The following is a 22,294-nucleotide window of genomic DNA, read 5'->3' on the forward strand; positions in this document are numbered from 1 at the left end:
GGAATGTACCATTCATTCATCTGATATTATTCAGTATTGCTTTTTTGCTGATTATGTTTCAAAATTAGTGCTCTGTACTTCAGCTGAGCTGTTGTCTCTTAAACAACTGTTTCAGATCAGTATCAAAATTGAAATCATCATGTGTTCATAATATATACAGAAAATAGTAATTGGTATCTGCTACCTCTATCCTTTTTCATATCAGTTCAGGTTTGACTGATGTGGTTTTATTGATGAAGTTTTTATGTTGTCTTCTTGGCAAGAACAATTATAAATAAGTGCATAAAGAAAGAGATCTGTGTCAAGATTGTCTAACGATATGAATACTGTTTGGAGTTTAGCGATTTCTTGAGAACATTCTCTGACCTTAGTCTTTTTGTATAAAATAGGCAATGTTTTTGGAATGTTCCTTTTTGTACCACATTTCATAACACATACTGAGGCAAGGAAATGTTCCTTTATTAATTAAGTTATAAATACACATGGGTTTCATATCACATATATAAAACATATTTATATACATTTGTATCAACTATATACTATAGCAATTTCTAATTTACATTTTTAGACATCATGCAAAAAATGTATTTTTTGAAAGGAAGAACTGCTTTAGCAAAGCACCGTGATTACGTGCGGAATTGTGAGTTTGGTTAGTCATAAGCCTCTGAACGCATATTGCTCACAATGTCTCGGATTTCTCCGTTTACAAAAAATTTAAGTAAGGTACCCGAAGGACACAAGCGCAAGGGAAATTTCCGAAATTTATAATATTCTTTTCATTCACCTTTTCTTCAATGTGTGAGGAAGCATTGATCGACTAACATATGCATAACCAATTATGAAATACTATAAGTCTTAACAGACATCACCCTGTGTAACTTTTAGCGCTTTACTAACTTCTGCACGTTAGTATCTTAAGGTGATTCTTCTCTAGCTTAAAAAAAAAGCTGTACAAATTTACATTCTTATTTACACGATAAATTAGAATGGGGCAGTAATGAAATACCCACTTCAGTCTCTATACGTGGACTCACATATCCCTCTATCCTATTGTAGATATATCTGAAGTTGTATAATAATAGAATGTCATCATATGATTAAAATATTTGAGAGTGGTGCGAACTGACGATCGTCCAAATCTGTTATTTTCCAGTTTGTAAGAGCCAGTACTGTTGTTCAGTAACCATATGGAACGATGAACGTCTCCTGCACTCAGTCACCTTTACAGGTATGATTACTTATTGTAAGTGTAGGTACAAATAGTTAAAATGTTTCTAGGCATTTCAATGAAACCTCAGTCGCTACATTTTTGTAGGGCGTCAGTTGTTTCTGTAATTTGCACTGCTCGGAATATTGGGATCGGCAGTACATTTGTAGTGACAATGTTCGACGAAAGGGGAAAGTGGGGCTTGATCGAGGTGAGAATGGAGATGGAGAGAGAGAGGGGAGAGAGAGAGAGAGAGAGAGAGAGAAAGAGAGAGAGAGAGAGAGACCACGTTGGCAGTAGGTGGACGGGCGCGAGGTTGGAGCATGTTGTTGCAGTGGAGGGTGCCCTGGCCTACTCGTCTGGGAAGAGCAGGTTGAAAGGTATCCTCGCCAGCACTTTGTTCGCCTCGTTCCTCATCACTTTGTCCCAGCCCTCATTGGCAAATGGCAGCAGTTCGGTGTACAGCACTGGCCAAAATTCATTGGCAAATGCCAGTGCCGCTTTGTCTGAAACAGAATGGCTTTGCGTCAGTAAAACTCTCTTGGTTTCTGTCAAATAATTCATCCATCTGTTTACTTGTTTACTTATTCAATTTTTATTTTGGGGCGCTCTTGAATCAGGAACCATATATATTTTCGAAGCTTAATCTCTAAATTCTTTAGTCAAATTACATATATGTGTCACTCCTTGAACAGTTGATGTTAAGAAATAATTACTGTAGTGCGGTAATAATTATAAGAGAAGGAAGAAAAACAATTTAAAAAAATACAGATCACAAGCAAATATATTCCCCCCCATGAACCATGGACCTTGCCGTTGGTGGGGAGGCTTGCGTGCCTCAACGATACAGATAGCTGTACCGTAGGTATAACCACAACGGAGGGGTATCTGTTGAGAGGCCAGACAAACGTGTGGTTCCCGAAGAGGGGCAGCAGCTTTTTCAGTAGTTGCAGGGGCAACAGTCTGGATGATTGACTGATCTGGCCTTGTAACAATAACCAAAACGGCATTGCCGTGTTGGTACTGCGAACGGCTGAAAGCAAGGGGAAACTACGGCCATAATTTTTGCCGACGGCATGCAGCTTTACTGTATGATTAAATGATGATGGCGTCCTCTTGGGTAAAATATTCCGGAGGTAAAATAGTCCCCCATTCGGATCTCCAGGCGGGGACTACTCAAGAGGATGTCGTTATCAGGAGAAAGAAAACTGGCATTCTACTGATCGGAGCGTGGAATGTCAGATCCCTTAATCGGGCAGGTAGGTTAGAAAATTTAAAAAGGGAAATGGATAGGTTAAAGTTAGATATAGTGGGAATTAGTGAAGTTCGGTGACAGGAGGAACAAGACTTCTGGTCAGGTGACTACACAGTTATAAACACAAAATCAAATAGGGGTAATGCAGGAGTAGGTTTAATAGTGAATAGGAAAATAGGAATGCGGGTAAGCTACTACAAACAGCATAGTGAACGCATTATTGTGGCCAAGATAGACACGAAGCCCACACCTACTACAGTAGTACAAGTTTATATGCCAACTAGCTCTGCAGATGACGAAGAAATTGAAGAAATGTATGATGAAATAAAAGAAATTATTCAGATAGTGAAGGGAGACGAAAATTTGATAGTCATGGGTGACTGGAATTCGAGTGTAGGAAAAGGGAGAGAAGGAAACGTAGTCGGTGAATATGGATTGGGGCTAAGAAATGAAAGAGGAGACCGCCTGGTAGAATTTTGCACAGAGCACAACTTAATCATAGCTAACACTTGGTCTAAGAATCATGAAAGAAGGTTGTATACATGGAAAAACCCTGGAGATACTAAAGGTATCAGATAGATTATATAATGGTAAGACAGAGATTTAGGAACCAGGTTTTAAATTGTAAGACATTTCCAGGGGCAGATGTTGACTCTTACCACAATCTATTGGTTATGACCTGTAGATTAAAACTGAAGAAACTGCAAAAAGGTGGGAATTTAAGGAGATGGGGTCTGGTTAAACAGACTAAACCACAGGTTGTACAGAGTTTCAGAGACAGCACAAGGGAACAATTGACAGGAATGGGGGAAAGAAATACAGTAGAAGAAGAATGGGTAGCTTTGAGGGATGAAGTAGTGAAGGCAGCAGAGGATCAAGTAGGTAAAAAGACGAGGGCTAATAGAAATCCTTGGGTAACAGAAGAAATAATGAATTTAATTGATGAAAGGAGAAAATATAAAAATGCAGTAAATGAAGCAGGCAAAAAGGAATACAAACGTCTCAAAAATGAGATCGACAGGAAGTGCAAAATGGCTAAGCACGGATGGCTAGAGGACAAATGTAAGCATGTAGAGGCTTATCTCACTAGGGGTAAGATAGATACTGCCTACAGGAAAATTAAAGAGACCTTTGGAGATAAGAGAACCACTTGTATGAATATCAAGAGCTCAGATGGAAACCCAGTTCTAAGCAAAGAAGGGAAAGCAGAAAGATGGAAGGAGTATATAGAGGGTCTATACAAGGGCGATGTACTTGAGGACAATATTATGGAATTGGAAGAGGATGTAGATGAAGATGAAATGGGAGATACGATACTGCGTGAAGAGTTTGACAGAGCACTGAAAGACCTGAGTCGAAACAAGGCCCCGGAGTAGACAACATGCCATTGGAACTACTGACAGCCTTGGGAGAGCCAGTCCTGACAAAACTCTACCATCTGGCGAGCAAGATGTATGAAACAGGCGAAATACTCTCAGACTTCAAGAAGAATATAATAATTCCAATCCCAAAGAAAGCAGGTGTTGACAGATGTGAAAATTACCGAACAATCAGTTTAATAAGCCACAGTTGCAAAATACTAATATGAATTCTTTACAGACGAATGGAAAAACTAATAGAAGTCGACCTAGGGGAAGATCAGTTTGAATTCCGTAGAAATACTGGAACACGTGAGGCAATACTGACCTTACAACTTATCTTAGAAGAAAGATTAAGGAAAGGCAAATCTACGTTTCTGGCATTTGTAGACTTAGAGAAAGCTTTTGACAATGTTGACTGTAATACTCTCTTTCAAATTCTAAAGGTGGCAGGGGTAAAATACAGGGAGCGAGAGGCTATTTACAATTTGTACACAAACCAGATGGCAGTTATAAGAGTCGAGGGACATGAAAGGGAAGCAGTGGTTTGGAAGGGAGTAAGACAGGGTTTTAGCCTCTCCCCGATGTTATTCAATCTTATATTGAGCAAGCAGTGAAGGAAACAAAAGAAAAATTCGGAGTAGGTATTAAAATCCATGGAGAAGAAATAAAAACTTTGAGGTTCGCCGATGACATTGTAATTCTGTCAGAGACAGCAAAGGACTTGGAAGAGCAGTTGAATGGAATGGACAGTGTCTTGAAAGGAGGATATAAGATGAACATCAACAGAAGCAAAACGAGGATAATGGAATGTAGTCGAATTAAATCGGGTGATGCTGAGGGAATTAGATTAGGAAATGAGACACTTAAAATAGTAAAGGAGTTTTGCTATTTGGGGAGCAAAATAACTGATGATAGTCGAAGTAGAGAGGATATAAAATGTAGACTGGCAATGGCAAGGAAAGCGTTTATGAAGAAGAGAAATTTGTTAACATCGAGTATAGATTTAAGTGTCAGGAAGTCATTTCTGAAAGTATTTGTATGGAGTGTAGCCATGTACGGAAGTGAAACATGGACGATAAATAGTTTGGACAAGAAGAGAATAGAAGCTTTCGAAATGTGGTGCTACAGAAGAATGCTGAAGATTAGATGGGTAGATCACATAACTAATGAGGAAGTATTGAATAGGATTGGGGTGAAGATAAGTTTGTGGCACAATGTGACCAGAGGAAGGGATCGGTTGGTAGGACATGTTCTGAGGCATCAAGGGATCACCAATTTAGTATTGGAGGATAGCATGGAGGATAAAAATCGTAGATGGAGACCAAGAGATGAATACACTAAGCAGATTCAGAAGGATGTACGTTGCAGTAGGTACTGGGAGATGAAGAAGCTTGCACAGGATAGAGTCGCATGGAGAGCTGCATCAAACCAGTCTCAGGACTGAAGACTACAACAACAACAACAAGCAAATATATTAATTTTTGTCAACTGCAGTAATCAGAGGATATTGGGTTGAATAGACAGTGACAGTGCCTGTAAGCGATAAGAAAGAGAAAGGACAGTGTTTCAGTAGATGATTGCTTGGGTGAGGTGAAGGTGAACGAGGTTACTCATAGTGAACTAACCCGTTGACAACTTTACTGGAAAGTTTGCTGTTGTGTAGGAGAGATACCATTAGCTGTCTTCTAAAACTACATTTTATATTAGTTTCTATGGGATTCTGAGAAGGGTTATCTTAGAAAAAATAAGTTACTGAAAGGTGATCCCTGGGAACAAGAATTCAGTTTTAGATTGAAGAAAAATAAGAAGGGCTGTATTAGCTGAGCAGAATACAAGACAAATGAAAGTAACACAATCTCTATGATTCAATGTGAAAGATTTGTGAGCTAATGGCACTACAGTCCTGGGTTGAAGAAATGTGTGAAAGCTCTGTGATATGTACTTCCTACTGACACACCTGTTTGTGGATTTGTTTGCCCCACAAATGGGTTTTTGTATTTTCCCCTGCTAATGCAGAATGTAAAAAAAAACTATATTACATACATGGACAGCTAAAAACAGCTGTGTATGTGAATAACTAAAAACTGCATAATTCATCCTTTGATGTCAAATTATACAAAATAGAAAAATAGTTATTTCAAGTATGGAAATAAGCATTTACTACTTACTAACAAACTGCAGCATTGAAACTATAATGAGTTACAAACTTTTCCAATTTGATTATACTAATATGGGTTCCATTCAATCTTTTACTACATATAAGTAATGTTTCTTGAGTGTTTTTCTCAGACTGTCTCTAAATCCATCCTAGTTTACACATAGATTGTGAAATAACTTACTGTACATGAATACATCTACATGTCTGACACTACCATGGGGTTTATGCAAATGCTTTTCCACTGTAAAAATATTATTTGAGTAGTGAGTTTGGTGTTGGTTCACTTTGATGAATGAAACTGACATTTTCAAGGATATACATACATGATACTGGTAAGACATTTGGTTCATGTAATAGGTTGTTGGTATTAGAGGGTAATGAATATTCCTCCATTTTTTCATACTTACTTTTCTGCATGAGGGATATATATCTGTAATTCACACCCCAGAAACGGATACCTTATGACATGAGTGACTACACCAATGAAATCACATTATTTTGAGCATTTATTATCACAGACTTGGTTCAGGAAACAAACTGTAGCGAAAGCTACTTCATCTGATTGAAAGTCTTTATTTGTGTGTAAGGTATTGTAAGGTGTCATCTGTCCACATACTTAATTTTTTTTTTTACTTTTCTTAGTTGATGACGGTACTGTCAATGACTATACAATCAATTTGACGTGGTTATTGCCGCAAAGAAGTAAAATTTATGCATGCAACCTTTGCTTTGTTCAGTAACACTTTCTTGATATTAAGGAAACTTATTGCCCTGTGGCTGGTGTTATCAATCATTTTTCTTAGTTCTTCTAGCAAGTAATTAGAGAGGACATTTGTGTCACCACCAAAGATTATAAGAAACCCATTGTTAATGTAGCTTGCAGGTGATTAGCAAAAACTATAGAGGTAAGTGGACTGAGTATTGATCCCTGTGACATTTGTTTGCTGGACTGTACAGTTTCCCCATTTTGTGGTGTAATTACTACTCTTTGTTTTCAGTCATTGTATGTGACCCTTATCCCAAAACTGAGCATTTTTAGTAGTAGTAGTAAATCATGGCCTATGAGATAAAATGCCTTGGTGAGATCCAGCACTAAGTGGAGTACATATTTCATTTAACAATGAGTGTAAGGCACCATAACAGACGTTCCTCTACTGTAGCCAAACTGTTGTTGACTGACTAGGCAGTTAAAAAAATTAAAACCTGATCATATATTGTTTTTTCAATGGTCTTTGAGAGATTTGGTGAGACAGATGTATACCTATAATTATTTTTATCAATTTTAAACAATGGAACAATTTTTGCTGCTTGGGACCATTAAGACGTAGCCTGATTGAACAGTTAATAATGCACTCAATGGAGAAGATATAACAGGACACATTTGTTTCAACACATTGTCAGATACAACATCAAAGTGAGTATTGTGTGAATTTGATATCTGTTTTATAATTTTCCTGATTTTACTAGAGGGAGGAACACTGATTTTACCATCCCTGCTACTTCCAAGCATTCTGACACTGCAGCTCTGTTGACTAAGACAATTTGTCACCAATGTTAGTTAAATGAAGGTTTAAAACCTGTGATATAGGCTTAGGATTGGCTATTTCAGCTTCTAAATGATTAATAAATATTAATGACTCATTCTTGGATTTTAATCCCACAGTATTATTTATAGTTCTCCACGTGGCTTTCGTTGTGTTATTTCAGTTTGTTACAAATTCTTGGTAATATATTTTCTTGGACTAAGAATTAGAAGTTTAATTAGCTGCTGAAGTACCCAACATATTCAGAATGACAGAGTGTGGTTTAAAGGAGACTGAATTATAGGTTTTCAGTCTAATTGGATGCAAAACTGTAGCATATTATTGCAAAACTGATGATAAAAGTGGGGGAGTAGCAAGATATGTAGACAGCAAATTAGGGGACTGAACTCCACAAAAGATCTCAAATTGCGCAGATTTTTACTTAGGAGCAGCAGTAGTACAAATGAAGTTCACAGGGGTAAAATATCTTTTAATAGGCATATATTGATCATCTATCTCAAGTTTTGAAAGATTTTTATTAGAAGTTGATGTGCTCCTACACAAAGTCATGAAGAAATACATTTATTTCTGTAGTAATAGTAGGTTACTCAAATATAGCTTTGCTGAAAGACAGTGGCTACACAAGAAGTTTTCATAATATTATGAGGACATTCAATCTCCAGTTTCATGTAAAAACTCCAATAAGATATACAGAAATATCAAGTACATTAAAGTCCATATTCTCTCAAATACACCCAGAGATTCAGGTTGTGAATACCATTATTACAGACCATTTTGGACACACAACTGAACTGAAAAAGGACATAAACAGTGAGGACAACATAGTGACTAAATTTAGACAAATTAAACTTTTTGCCAAAATCTGAAAAGTGGAATGATGTATACACAGAAAACAGCAAAAACACCACATAGATGTAGCTTGTTCTAAAATATACAGAAATGCTTGGATTAAACCAAACAAAAAAATGGTACATCAGAGATAATAACTAGCAAGATAAAAGGCATGACAGTCATGTGGCTTACAGATGCAAGAAGAAAGCATAAACTAGGATAATAAGAGAAGCAATGGGTAGTCACAAAGAGCTCAAAATGGAGAATTCTTCTAGCTTCTCTAAAATAGCTTGGAAATTAAATAAATGAGAACAGAAAAGATTCACATGTCTTAAAAAATACAAATATAAAACTGAAAAGAGATTGGGGCAAAGTTAAAGGCTCACAACAACTGTGTAATGTTTTCAATCACCATTATATTGCTATAGTGGAGACACTTCTGAAACAAAACATAACAGAAGCAAAGAGATGGAAAGTCTCAAAAGGGTGGCTGAGAGTTTATACCTACACCTTACTGATTAACTGGAAGTTTCAAAATAACTGGAGTTCTAAAAAATAAAAATCCAGAGGGTCTGGATGGCACATAAGCAAAAATTGTTGAAATACTATGCTAGCTATTTTGCAAAGCCTCTGACATTCCTGATAAATTTAGTAATGAAGGAAGAAGTGTTCAGAAAATGATTAAAAATTAGCAAGGTGGTGCCATTAGTTAATGGTGTGGAAAAAGAAGGTCCACTAAACTATAGACACTGTGCTAGTTTCCTTGCAAAGGCTCTTACATTCCTGATAAATTCAATAATGAAGGTAGAAGTGTTCCCAAAATGTTTAAAAAGGAGCAGGTAGTGCAACTATTTAAAGCTGGGGTAGAAAGAGGTCCAGGAAACTATAGTCCCATAACAATCACAACTGTTCACTCTCAGTAAAAGAAGTGACTAAAGATAGAATTACAAACTTCATAGGAAAACAAAACATCCTAAATGGAGCACAACATGGGTTTAGAAAGGAGAGATCCACTAAAACTGCAGTGGCAAACTTCATAACACACATCACTGAGGCCCTGGATCATCAGAAGAAAGTATTTACTGTGTACCTAGACCTCTGAAAAGCTTTTCTTTGTGTCGTCATAAAATTTTCTAGAGATACTGGACTGCTCTGGCACAAGAGGAAAAGCTGTGAATGTTATAAAACCATTCATTGAAAACAGACAAATGTGCTGAAATAAAACACAAATCCACATATACAGAGAAAAATCTCCACTCTCATACTCTGCAGGTAAAATATTAAGTAGTCTTGTCTAAAAATGATATGTCCACTGCAGTAAATGAAAAGGCATACCGATGACACAACATTCCTTCTATGTAGTGACATAACAAAGGATTTGGAAAAGCGAGCTTGAGAGAGCAGGCAAATGGAGACGGTTATTTTAAATAAAATAATTTACCGATCAGCAGGAAGCAAACAATGTGTAGAAAATTAGAAACAAACAGAACTAATAGCTCAGAGGGCTGTATTCTTAGTATTGGGGATGTAGACTTAAACAAAGTAGACAGTAACAGGTTTTTGGAAATAGAAACGCATAAATTTCTGATATGGGAAAAACACATTGATAAGATATTTTCAAAAATAAGTTCAAATATATTGTTAATAAAAAATGTGCTATCCAGTGCACACAAAAACCTTGCTACAAGTGTACTACAGATTTATCTTCTCACACATATTGTATAGTATACCACTATGGGGTGGAGCAGCAGGTATGTACATTTAGAGAATATTAAAATTTCAAAAGAAAGCCATCAGATGCATGGCAAAATAAACATCATGGGAATCCTGCAGAAACACATACAGAGAATTTAAAATAATAACATATATGCAGCAAAAGGTAGAAAATGACTGATATTGACTCTACAAACTCAGGAAGCTAATTTTATAACAAACTACCACTTAGCATGGAGAGTACAAAGGAACTGAGCACCCTCAAAGGAAAACTGAAGGAACATCTCATCTCTGGACATTGGTACAACGTGAAGCAGTACTTCCAGGCAGGTCAATAAGAGAAATGTAAATATAGGTGGAAATGGTGTAAATCAGTTCCTTTTTCATGTGGAAACAAAGTTACTGAAAGTTCAGTGTTGAAAATACAGAAAACATATAGAGCAAGCGTATTTTGTGCAAATGTCATTTAAATGAGTTTTGTCTACACATAAATACCTAAATTTTCTGCAGTACAGATAAAAATAAATTACCTAAAAACCAATTTCAGTTTATATAAATGTATTTTGCTATTTTCAGCCATATAGCAAAAACAACAACTAAACTTTTCCTTTTGTATCCCATAGTGTTATGTAAATTAATGCATCGTATTAGCATATACTGTCACTGAAAGTTACTATATTATCTGTTAACATTATATGAAAATTATTATTGCGTATAAGTGACAAATTTATAAGGAATTTGTTCTGTATAAAATGGGCAACATGACATGTACAATATCATTATGAAATATGATCAATTGACAAAAATGAACTATAACTATGATTTTGCTAAGTATTTTCTAATACTGCTGTAATAAGCATCAAATGATTTTTATGATGTATTTTTATTCTGAATATATAGTAGCCTCTTATTTTTGCAGTATGTGCTTATAACTGGGGTTATCAAGTGGCTGTAGCTTTTATGTTTTTATTTTATTTTAGGGCATTGATTTTGATGTGAAGGCCACATCATAATAGTTCTGTAGTGCTCTAATGGGAACATCCACCTTTTACAGCCAAATTACTAGTGGAGTAAACACATTGCCAGTCTACTGTCGAAAGTAAATTCATTAGCTTAGTTACTTTGTCTGTTGATTTTCAGTCTTCTTTAAATCAGATTACTTACAAATTTTGATCAGACCAAATACTCCATTTCTGCTTTGTGAGGCACTGTCTAGGTATGTAAGAAAATTTAGAATGGTTTATATATTAAAATTTTCTACCAGTCAATGTATACAGTGAATGTCTACATTGCTTACATAACCTACACTGAATCCCTTTCTTTACTGAGTCAAGTTCTGATATGTAGTGAGACTGATTTCTTTCTTTTCACAAACTGCTTAAATGTTATGTGGATGTGGTAAATAGCTCAGCTTCATCATAGTCGTTCTCAAGGTTATACTAATAACATTATCAAAAGAAGTGAATACCAGAAGAGTTTCTATTTTACACACGTAATACTTCTGTACTGAATAAACTATAGTAGTGTAAGGTGATTAATTTGTGCCACCAGGTCCTTATGTGTTCATAACTTTAATACTACTCTGTCAAGTAGTCAACTTGTAGTGCAATAATGCTTCTAATGTTTAAAATTACCAGCATGAAAACTCTGCTTTCAATTAAAATTATTGCTTGAAATTTTTACTGGGCATTCCATTGACAAAGGAAATTGTGCTTAGGGATATTCAGAATCTGTGACCTCTTATAGCAGGGATTGTGGACCAAAGAAAAAAGTAAATGTTCGGGATATAATATGCACTTTGATATGAGATTTTCACAGAATGACTAATGATAACAACATGTAGCTATAGAAAAGTCTACTTGAGACACATAAACTTTATAAATGTGTATTGTGGTCTTTTGTTAACCATTTTGACATTTTAGCACTGGATTGGATTTACTGTGATATTTTAGTCCTTCAGTTCAATGACTAGATGGTCAGAACAAGGCCACAATATCAGAAATAAATGGTTCAGCAATTTAGAATATGCAGTGTTAACAATCTTAATATGAGAAGTTAAGAGATAATCGGGAAGCAGACATGAACAGGTTAAAGTTAGTTGATCACTATGTTACTACCCAAGTAGAGAAACATGGTGGAAGAGAAATATGTAAATAGATTCCATTGCACTGCATATATTCATCACATGCAGTGGTTGCTAGAAAATGTTAATACAGAAACCATGTTATGAAAGTACATATTCTATTAAAAGATAACATAACATTAGCATAATGAGTTTGGTAGCAGTGAAAGAGAAATAAATAGGTTACATAAAGGATCAAAGAGGAGACGTAAATGAAAGTGAGTAACCAAATTAAGGGTGAAGATTATAAAAGAAAAGAGAATTGTTATTAATGTGTATGTAACACCAAAAATACACTGCTATGAGCAATATAGTGAAATAACTTGTCCACTCAGATCTGTGCCACAAAACATCTCTATCAAGCTCAGTACAGATGAACACCATCAGCTCTAAAGCACAACATCACAAAATTTAGGATATATGTGAAAAGACTGAATATCTGACATGGTACATAAAAGATTCAAAATTTAATAGTCATGGGAGAGTTTAATATGACAGTTTGTGAGGTAAATGAACTATGAGTATATTACATGTTACAGCATGGTAATGGATGAAGAGACAGGCTTCTTAAAAATCTGCATTTTCTTTGAAATACAAATTTCCTCTTCTTCTAATAGCGAAAGGACAGAAATTATACTAGGAAATCATTAAGTTATAGTGAATGGCAGCTAATGTAATGGGTGATAGTCAGACAATACTTTGAAGATAAAAACCTAGGACTGTAAAATGCAGAGAATAAGGCAGCTCTGCAGTTTGATAGTCACACTTATAATCTGGTAATTACATAATGTACAAAACAACAGAAATAAAAAATTTGTAATGATCAATTTGCTTTAGCCAAAATTAAATTCAGCACAGATCTTACTCTTACATTTAATTTGCAGAAAATATATTTTCATTGAACATAGATGTAGATACATACTTGAAATTTATTTATGTCCATTGCCAGATCTTCATAGGTTAGGCAAAATATCAAGTACCAATTTCCAAAATAATTACAAGTACATAATGACAGTATCATGTGCCTCTGATTCTCTGAGGCTGACAATCTTAACTGTCTATATGCAGTGAATGCAACCAACAAAACGCCTATGGCAGATTTCTATGTTTAAAACAGATAAGAACATATTCATAATGAGGAAACATAATGGCTGATGAAGAAAGTACTTCAGCTAGACAAAATGAACCAACTGTAATAACTTGGTTACAGTAGGGAGAGTTGGTATAGGTTTGAGAGATGGATATATGTTGTACCGTAATCACATATAAAGATCAGGCTGAAGACATACAAAATACAATTGCAAAGAAAAAGAAAGATTTAGGCTTGAGATGGGGAGCTGCTACCATCTAACTTAGCAAGATTTGTAACAACTGCTCTCAAGTAAAGCAGTAGTTGCTACTGTGAATGCATCATGATCATTAAGATACTCTTATGAATGCAAGGGATCAAAGATTATTCAGTCCATGGAAAAATGTATAAAGCAGGATGCATAATTTGATAATATCAGAAAATTTATGTTCATACATGCACAGAACACATAACAAGATAAATGTGAGATAAATCACATATTAGCCAAGAATCTCAAGTATTTAAAATTTTTATGAGAGTAACAGGGGATATAATAACATTAATATCAACCAAACAATATCAAATGCAGTTATTTTTAATAGAATGATCATTTGTTTTTATACGAAATAAATAAGTTTGTAATAGTAATAAAACAGATGTAATAAGTAAGGGACAGGAAACCATTAATGCCTGGACATAGTTCCTGCTAAAGCTATTTTGTTACATGTTAACACTCATATATGAGTCATCACAGCTTGTGTATGTTAAATAAGTACACACAATTTCATTATATGGAAGATAAGTTAAGTAAGTTTTATGAATATGTTTCCTCTACTAACAGTTTTAATTTTTAACACTGACAATGTGGAATAAAATTGAAACAAAAATCATAAATTTAAATAATGACTAGTCACAAATTACTTTTCACTTAACTGCATAATCAAACAGTCTATCGCTAATTTATAGCCATGCACATCCTAAAAAGCCTGTTATATTAAATCCCAATTTCTATTGGAATTCTAGTCAAGATAAGCGTTGTAGAAACTACTATCAACTGATAATATCAGAATTACACCTAATCACAGTATACAGTAGTACATAAACCTGATCCATACTAGAAACTGGTAAAAATTCAAAGAATTTCAGCCCCATTTATTAAAAGCCTTGATATATTTTTACACAAAAGTTTCAAGGTGCTAACAGTCACTGGAAACATTATAGAAAATAAACACTCAGTAACACAGTTTAGTGAAAGGTAAATTTCTTACAGCATGAGGATAGGGGAAACTGATGAATGGACAGAGAAGATCAAAATTTGAATTAATTAAAAAGAATTTTCCATAGCATAGTGTCAACTATCACCAAAAGAAATTAATGGATCATTTATTATTATACAATATTTGATATAACGATGCTGATCTTCAGTCACAGAAACAGCACTGCATTCTAGCATCTAATAAAAGCGTGCTCACCAGTCCCCATCTTCTAAAAAAATTGAAATTTTTTTTGCTGATGCTGTTTACTTGTGCTTTGACTTTAGTAAACACCAAATGAGTTGGTCTCATAAAATATTTTATTACATCTGTTCTAGCTTTAACGAAAAGTTACTAGAGTGCAGACAAAGTGTCCATTGAAGCTTCCTAGTGGACTAAACTGTGTAGCTGGACCGAGACTTGAACTGAGGAGCGTTGCCTTTTGCAGGAAAGTGGTAACCAACTGAGCTACTTAAGCGTGACTCACAATCCATCCTCACAGTTTCACTTCCGACAGTACCTCATCTCCTACATTCCAAACTTTACAGACGTTCTGCAAAATTTGCAGGTCTATCACTTATGGAAGAAAGGATATTGCAAAGATATGGCTTAGCCATAGCCTGTGGCATGTTTCTAGAATGAGGCTTTCAATCTGCAATGTAGTGTGGACCGATTTGAGTCTTGGTCCAGCAAACCATTTTAATCTGCCAGAAAGTTTCATATCAATGCACACTTAGCTGCAGGGTGACAATTCATACTAAAACTATCTAAAATATACACTGCCTTATCATTGTGTGTCTTAGGGTCTGTCCAATGAAATTAAAGATTTAATACCAAAATTACATCTGGTTACCACATCGTTAATATCACTTTAGAAGATGGAATTTTATTTATTTATTTAGTGCCGCAAATGCAGCAAAATGTTTGAAGTATGATGTATTACTATGCCTCATCTTAATATGTTATTCCAATGCCAGATATTTGATTGCACTGTAGTTTAATTTACAATGCCTGACTTACCTGTTACGTTTGTAAAATTGTGTCAGTTGTAAATGTTATATTTCTATTTGAGTATATTTATACTTATTTTTAACATGGAAAAAGGTTTTCTTGGTGTGTAGTGTCCTATCATACTCTAATAAAAATATTTTCCAACATTCATGTCTCACATTATTTATACTCGTACTATTGAACACTTAATGTAAATGAGCATCTACTGGGAACTGCGCTATAGAATATGGCACATTCAATGCTAACAATGTAGAATCTCCATACTGTCTAAATCCTTGCATCCAATTGTCAGTGACAATCCTGAATGTACAGACACTCCTTTAGAAGGATTTTCCCAATTTGGTCCTAAATGTGCTGTTAAATACTGATCCTATTTATTTTTTTTAAATTACCTTATTTTGACAACTAGGAGACATTCTAATAGCAGGAAAGATAAGATTGAAGTGACACAGGTGAGTTGAGGCAGCAAGCAGTTATGTGGACTCAAAACTTAGGCTGAGCAGCTCACATCTAAAGAAAAACGCCAGAACTCTTAACATTTGCATGTTACAAATTGTTCTAATTCAAATTTGGATTTAGAGTATTTTGAAAAGCCTAACTGGTGTAAATACTATCAAGCTGTGGCTTTTATAGGTATGTGAAAACAACTGAATAGCGAAATATTTGACTTTTGCACAAGCATTATATCCATTCAATCAATTATAGGCCAACAGTGAGTATGAGTATGAAAACTGGACCAGAATTTTCCCTTTCTCATTGAAGTGAGATCATTAACTGCCATCTTTTTCTTATTCACTGGGAATATCAGCTTATTGCGTAGAAAAAATAGGAAATAATATGAGAAAATTACACCACTGTCACAGTGAATGTTCGATTATAAAGGATAGTCATATTTACAAACTAATTTGCTATTCGAATGTAAAATGACTCGGTCGATATTATTACAATTTATGGTGCAAATGGCCCATGGAACATGAGACTAACTAATTAGCTAAGGGGAATTTTTACTTGTGAGAAGTTTTTCACCTCTAAAAATTATAGTATAAGGACATGTAACCTTCAGAATAAAGACTGTACATTTGAACTTGCATACTTCTATTATAATTCATTATAATTTAACGAATACCGTACTGTTTGTTAGATGCAGGATTTGAAAGTTGCTTATCTCAATGTTATGTTTTGAAATTATTCTTGCTTCTGTGTATTGTAGATTTTATGCATACTGCAAGAATGTTCCATACCAAATGATATATTGGTGAAGGTATCATAGTCTTGGCCCACTGAGTAAAAGCAGCCTGCCAAGAGGTAATCTGGTGTGAATCAATAGTAACCCAGCATAACCATGTAGTCTCGGAATTGTGAGCAATCTGAATAACACAAAGTGCTCTAGTCTGTTCCTGCCTGTGTTTCTAGATGATCTTCCATGAGCAGCTCGGGTTGTTACTTCCACGTTCTTGCTATGCATGACTGATGAAGTGGCTTTCTTCTAAGTTGGTTTCTGACGTTCATTCTCATACAAGAAGTTACAAAAGTTTGGTAATATCGTGGACAGCGCTTTGCCAGTTTGGTGTGATATATGCTGCAGCATTTTCAGGTCTTTAAGGTGTCTTTACTTGTGTGCAAAGTTAATGTGTCGCTGTATAGAATCAAGTTTTCATTGATCCTTCTGAATAACAGGCATCTTTAATACATAACACTCTCATTTATTTAAATTATTCCAAGATTTTATAATGAGTAAATCGAAGGGGGATCACTGCTGTCAGCAGCAGCGCGACTTTAAGCGGAATTAGCGGCGACGGACGAGAATGTGTACCGGATTGGGATTCGAACCTGCTTACTAGGGAGGTGCGGTAACCACTGCGGCAGCCGGGACACAGCGTTATCTCAACTGTATGGACTATCTCGGTGCGCCTCAGGGCCGATCCACACTCCCCCCGAGTGCCACCTATCCACAGTCCCTATCCATTATACTCCCTTTCGCTTCGCAGATTCCTACAGGAGGTCGGGCGTCTCTTGTGCATTCGCACTGAAGAAAGTTAATCCATTGCCCAGCCAAGCTTATCAATTATATGAATGCAAAGGTGTCTGTTCCTTCGTAAGGACAGGCACCATGCAGATCCCGCAGCTGTGAACATTATTTGTAAATAGAAGGGTGATCACTGGGCATTCATATAATTTTCTAATGTGTCTAGAATTCTTCTTTGTTCAATTATATTTTATATGGTGGCTTTATATACCACGTGGAGCACATACAGACACCTGTGCTCCCTTCTCTACCCACTATTATGGTCTTGATTACACAATGAACTGATTGTTCTATGATTTTTTTATATTCCCGTGTCACTGATGAATTTCATTTTAAACATACAACTATTTACGTAGTATTGTATGCATTTTGCACTTTGGACATAAATTTGACTATGAACACTCATCCTTCTTCTGCCTCCAGCAGTAATGTTTGTCAGTATGAGGCAGAACTCCTATGAGTGCAAACATTTTTCGGAACTGCAATCAGCAGAAACCTTTAGTTATTCTTTACTTGCTTTTCAGGATAGAAGGCAAGTGTATGGATATTCCTAGACTACTAGTTGCTGATCATATTAACTTGGATGTGATTTCTTTGGATCTTTATACTTCAGAATTTGTACAGAAAAGTGGTATGTTATCAGACGGAGCCAAGCATGCTCGTTGCACAATCTTCACATATAAGTTGGATCATATATACATTCTTCGAATCATATTACTAAATTAGCAGAAGTAACTGTGATCATAAAATTCACTCAAATATTCATTTATGCCCATAATTCTCTCTGTTGAGCAAAATAAGCACGAACTGCTCCTGAACATATTTTGGAAATATAGTGAGATTGCAATATAAATCATTTCTTGGATCAAAACTTCATGTAAAGATACGCACTTATTCAGGAAGTTTTTCTGAAGTCCACCAGTACGTACGCAGAACAAGACACGAAAGAGAGTTAACTCAGAGATTTTGGACTTTAACACTGACTTATAAGGAGCTGATTGCGAGCATTAGTATAGGACGTTAGAGCTGTACTTACTGAACTCGTCGTTTCCAGTGAAAAGGTTGGACGCGTAGACTTCCATGTCACCGACCTCAGGAAACATGTCGAAGCGCGTTAGTCGCAGAAATTTCTTTCCAGCTTTCCTGAAGTACTCGCCTGTCACGTTCCATGTGGCGGTCACGTCAGCTGAAATGCAAATAGAGCACGACTTATGTCAGAGAGCAGCACCTTCTATTGACCAAGAAACCGTTCACATAAAATATCTCAAATACATGTTTAACAGAACAGCGATACTGATTATTTAAAGAAATAGAATAAACCAAGTAGCTGTATTATTTTGTTATTTGATAAATCTAACGTACTCTCTCTATAGAACAATCACCATCAGGTAGACGAACAGGGCCAAGTTATGTTAAACAATTACTGCTAGGGGAATTTTTAGTATCTCTGCTCTACAATTGCATAATGAATACATAACGTTAAGAAATTCCATTCTAGAGTAGCCGCGCCCTTACCGCTGTGTCCCGCCCTCTATCTATCTCCACACCTTCCACCTCCTTTCCCAACACAACTTCCAGCACCTACCCCTCCCAGATGATGAACTTCGCACTGATGTCTATCCCTCCTACCAACTCTAACCCCCCCCCCCCCCCACCCTCCTGCCTCCTCCTCAGGGCTCCCTCTCCTCCCCCTCCCTTCTCCTGAGCGCCTTTCCAACTCCTACACCCCCTCCCTCTCCCGGGCTCCCCTTCAGTGTATCTGCACTCCCTCCTGCCTTGTCTTCCGTCTTCATCTCCCATCCCACCTGTCTCCTGTCTCTTGGTGCATACCCTGACCCCCTATTCCTTTCATCTCACCCCCTCCCCCACTGCACCTAGCTCTTTCCTTTCTTTCCATCCCCTTAGGCCTCCCCTCAGCAGGTCCTTCCTGGCAGGTTTTATTCTCTGTTGCGTGCGCTTCATCTCTTAAAGTGGTTTTAAGGTGTCTTTGTTCTGGAGTGTTTTAATACTGTGGCCAACTTTTAACCTGTGTGTGACTTTGTCAGTGTCTTTTTTGTGATCCACGAGTCGCCAACTGTGTTTTTAACTTTGTGTAGACTTTTTTAATTCTCCCCCCATGAACGTCTCCCTGTCAGTGTATATTTTCCCTCCACTGTCTCCCCTTACTCTGTTTTTATGTCCTCCTTTTTATCGCCTTTATATGTATGATTTTCTCATTTTATTAGCTGTCATGTCACTCTGCCAAAGAGCAGCGGATTGTGCCGCTGACAACCCTCCCCTGTACATATGGGGGAGGGGAATGAAATCACAATAAACGAAAAAAAATTCTAGAATAAAAGAATCAAGAGCAAGATATACGTCACACTGAAATCAACCCTTGCTAGGTGTGCATTGCGGAAAGCTATCTCATCAGAAGGGTTTGTTGATTGTTTCAGAGGTCAGAAGATGTTAGGCAGTGTCCAGATCGTCCGACTGTTTCTCTTCAGCAGGACTAATACCCTCAGGTAATCCTTAGGAAGCCGATCAGTTTCTTTTATCAGGACTTAGGGATGGCAGTGACACCAACGAAAATTTAAAAAAAGTATATGAAAAACCAATGCTGTGTTACAGGCGAACATAAGGTCTAGTTTTAGCAGAACAGAAGGTATGGCAAGAACAGAATACACTAAGAGTGGATCAGTGGAGGGTATGTTCAAACAAACTCCCAGTCCATAATGCTCTGGAGAACCGAAGCAACGGAGGAAATATGTAAGGCGAATTATTCTGTTCTCGGTTGCTTAGATACAATATTAGTTCTCCTGTTGTAGTAACCAGCAATACAAAAGCAGCAAGGTAACACAAAATCCATCGCAGAACTATTAACCAAAATAGAACTAGGAATGTGACATATAAAATTTTAGTCGTAGATGCTACAATTATGGGCATAGACGTCTCAGGAATCGAACAAAAAATAAAAATAAAAACAAGAAAATGTGCAAGAAAACAGAAATAATAATATATTTTCCGTGGTGATTGGTAAGATTCAGATAACCGTATTAAATCAGAACGAGAGTAAAGAGATTTGATGGATACGCCGATCGAAACTATAGTTGAGCAAACGAAAGTTTCGAATTTTCAAAACGTAGTTAAAAGTTGTAGTATTTAGGTAAAGATTTGGATGTACTCTTTAACGACTGTGTTTCAAGTGGCTGTTGTGACTTACCCATGCTGATGTTGTAGACGCCTTTGCCATTGATGGGGAAGACGATGATCTTGCCCTGCGCCTTGTAGTCGCCCTCTAGAAACAACTGCTGGAAGCCGACATCCACTTCCATCCTGAAGAGGCCGCCGTCATCGAGGTTGGCCCTGTGGACACAATGTTCCTGCCTTTAGCGGTTGCTTACCCCGCCTCAGTGCATCTACCAACACTCCCCATAATGTTATGTCTCACCATATGACATGACATTTTATCAAGCATTCGATACTGACTTCGTACCCACAGACCAGAATTAAACATAATACGGGAATGCCATTTTTCATTTGTCTCTACTAACACACACACAAACTTCATTGAATATCGCCACATCCATTCATATATTTAAACATTTGTCAGATGCTAGAAATACTGCACAAACAAAAGAATACCTACATCAAACTTAGATGATCTATAAGCAAAGACGTGTGAAGTAACAAATGCGCTTCGAAATGTCTAACAATAAACATTGGTTGTAATCAAGGAGTTAGGATCTATGGAAACGCTCTGACGGAATAATCATAATACACAACGAGACACAGCGTGTAAAAGGGCATTGCTATGGCCGAGCTGTAATTTGTACTTAGGTGACTCATGTGGAGAGGCTTAAGACGTGAACATGGTCGCACGACGGGAATTAACAGACTTCGAACGCGGAATGGTACTTGCAGCTAGACACTTGGGGCATTCCATTTCGAAAATCGTTAGGGAATTCAATATTCCGAAATCACGCTGTCTAGAGTCTGCCTAGAATACCAAATTTCAGTCATTATCTTTCACCAAGAAAAACGCAGTGGTCGACAGCTTTCACTAAATGACTAAGAGCAGCAGCCTTCCATATAATTGTCAGTGCTGACAGACAGGCAACACTGCATGAAATAATCGCAGGAAGCAATGTGGGACGTACGACGAGCGTATCCGTTTGGACAGCGCGGCGAAATTTGGCGTTAATGGGCTGTGACAGCAGACGACCGAGGCTACTGCCTTTGCCAACAGCACGACATCGCCTGCAACGCCTCTCCTTGGCTCGTGACCATATGGGTTGGACCTTGCACTGCTAGAAACAGTGGCCTGGTTGGATGAGTCCAGATCACAGTCGGTAACAGCTGGTGGTAAGATTTGAGTGTGGCGCAGACTCTTGTAACTCATGGACCCAAGTTGTCAACAAGGCACTGTACAAGCTTGTGGTGGCTCTATGGTGCTGTGGGCTGTGTTTACATGGACTGTGATCCAATTTAATGGATCATTAGGCTACTTGAAGACCATTCGCAGCTTTTCATGGATTTTCATATCCCCCCCCCAAAATGGAATTTTTATGAATGACAAAGTGCCATGTCACTGCGTCACAGTTGTTCGCGACTGGTTTGAAGAACATTCCGGACAATTTGAGTGAATGATTTGACCAGTCAGATCGCCCGATATGAATCCTACCCAACATTTGTGGGACGCAATCGAGAGGTCAGTTCGTGCCCAAAATCCTGCACCTGCAACGTTTTCAGAGTTATGGACGGC

The 22,294-nt window shown here is 36.9% G+C and overlaps 1 protein-coding gene across 1 annotated transcript in view; it reads right to left on the reverse strand.

The window, feature by feature from the left end:
• Positions 1 to 438: 438 nt before the first annotated feature.
• LOC126457580 (protein takeout-like) overlaps positions 439 to 22,294 on the reverse strand; it is an 87,971-nt gene continuing 66,115 nt past the window's right edge. The window contains exons 4-6 of the mRNA XM_050094007.1: positions 20,753 to 20,895; positions 18,587 to 18,736; positions 439 to 1,713 (exon numbers count right to left, since the gene is read on the reverse strand). Of these exons, the coding sequence (XP_049949964.1) occupies positions 1,559 to 1,713; positions 18,587 to 18,736; positions 20,753 to 20,895 (448 nt within the window). The 3' untranslated portion in view covers positions 439 to 1,558. The remainder of the gene's footprint in view (positions 1,714 to 18,586; positions 18,737 to 20,752; positions 20,896 to 22,294) is intronic.

Source organism: Schistocerca serialis, chromosome 2 (assembly GCF_023864345.2).
Source record: "Schistocerca serialis cubense isolate TAMUIC-IGC-003099 chromosome 2, iqSchSeri2.2, whole genome shotgun sequence".
In the NCBI taxonomy this organism is placed as follows: Eukaryota; Metazoa; Arthropoda; class Insecta; order Orthoptera; family Acrididae; genus Schistocerca; species Schistocerca serialis.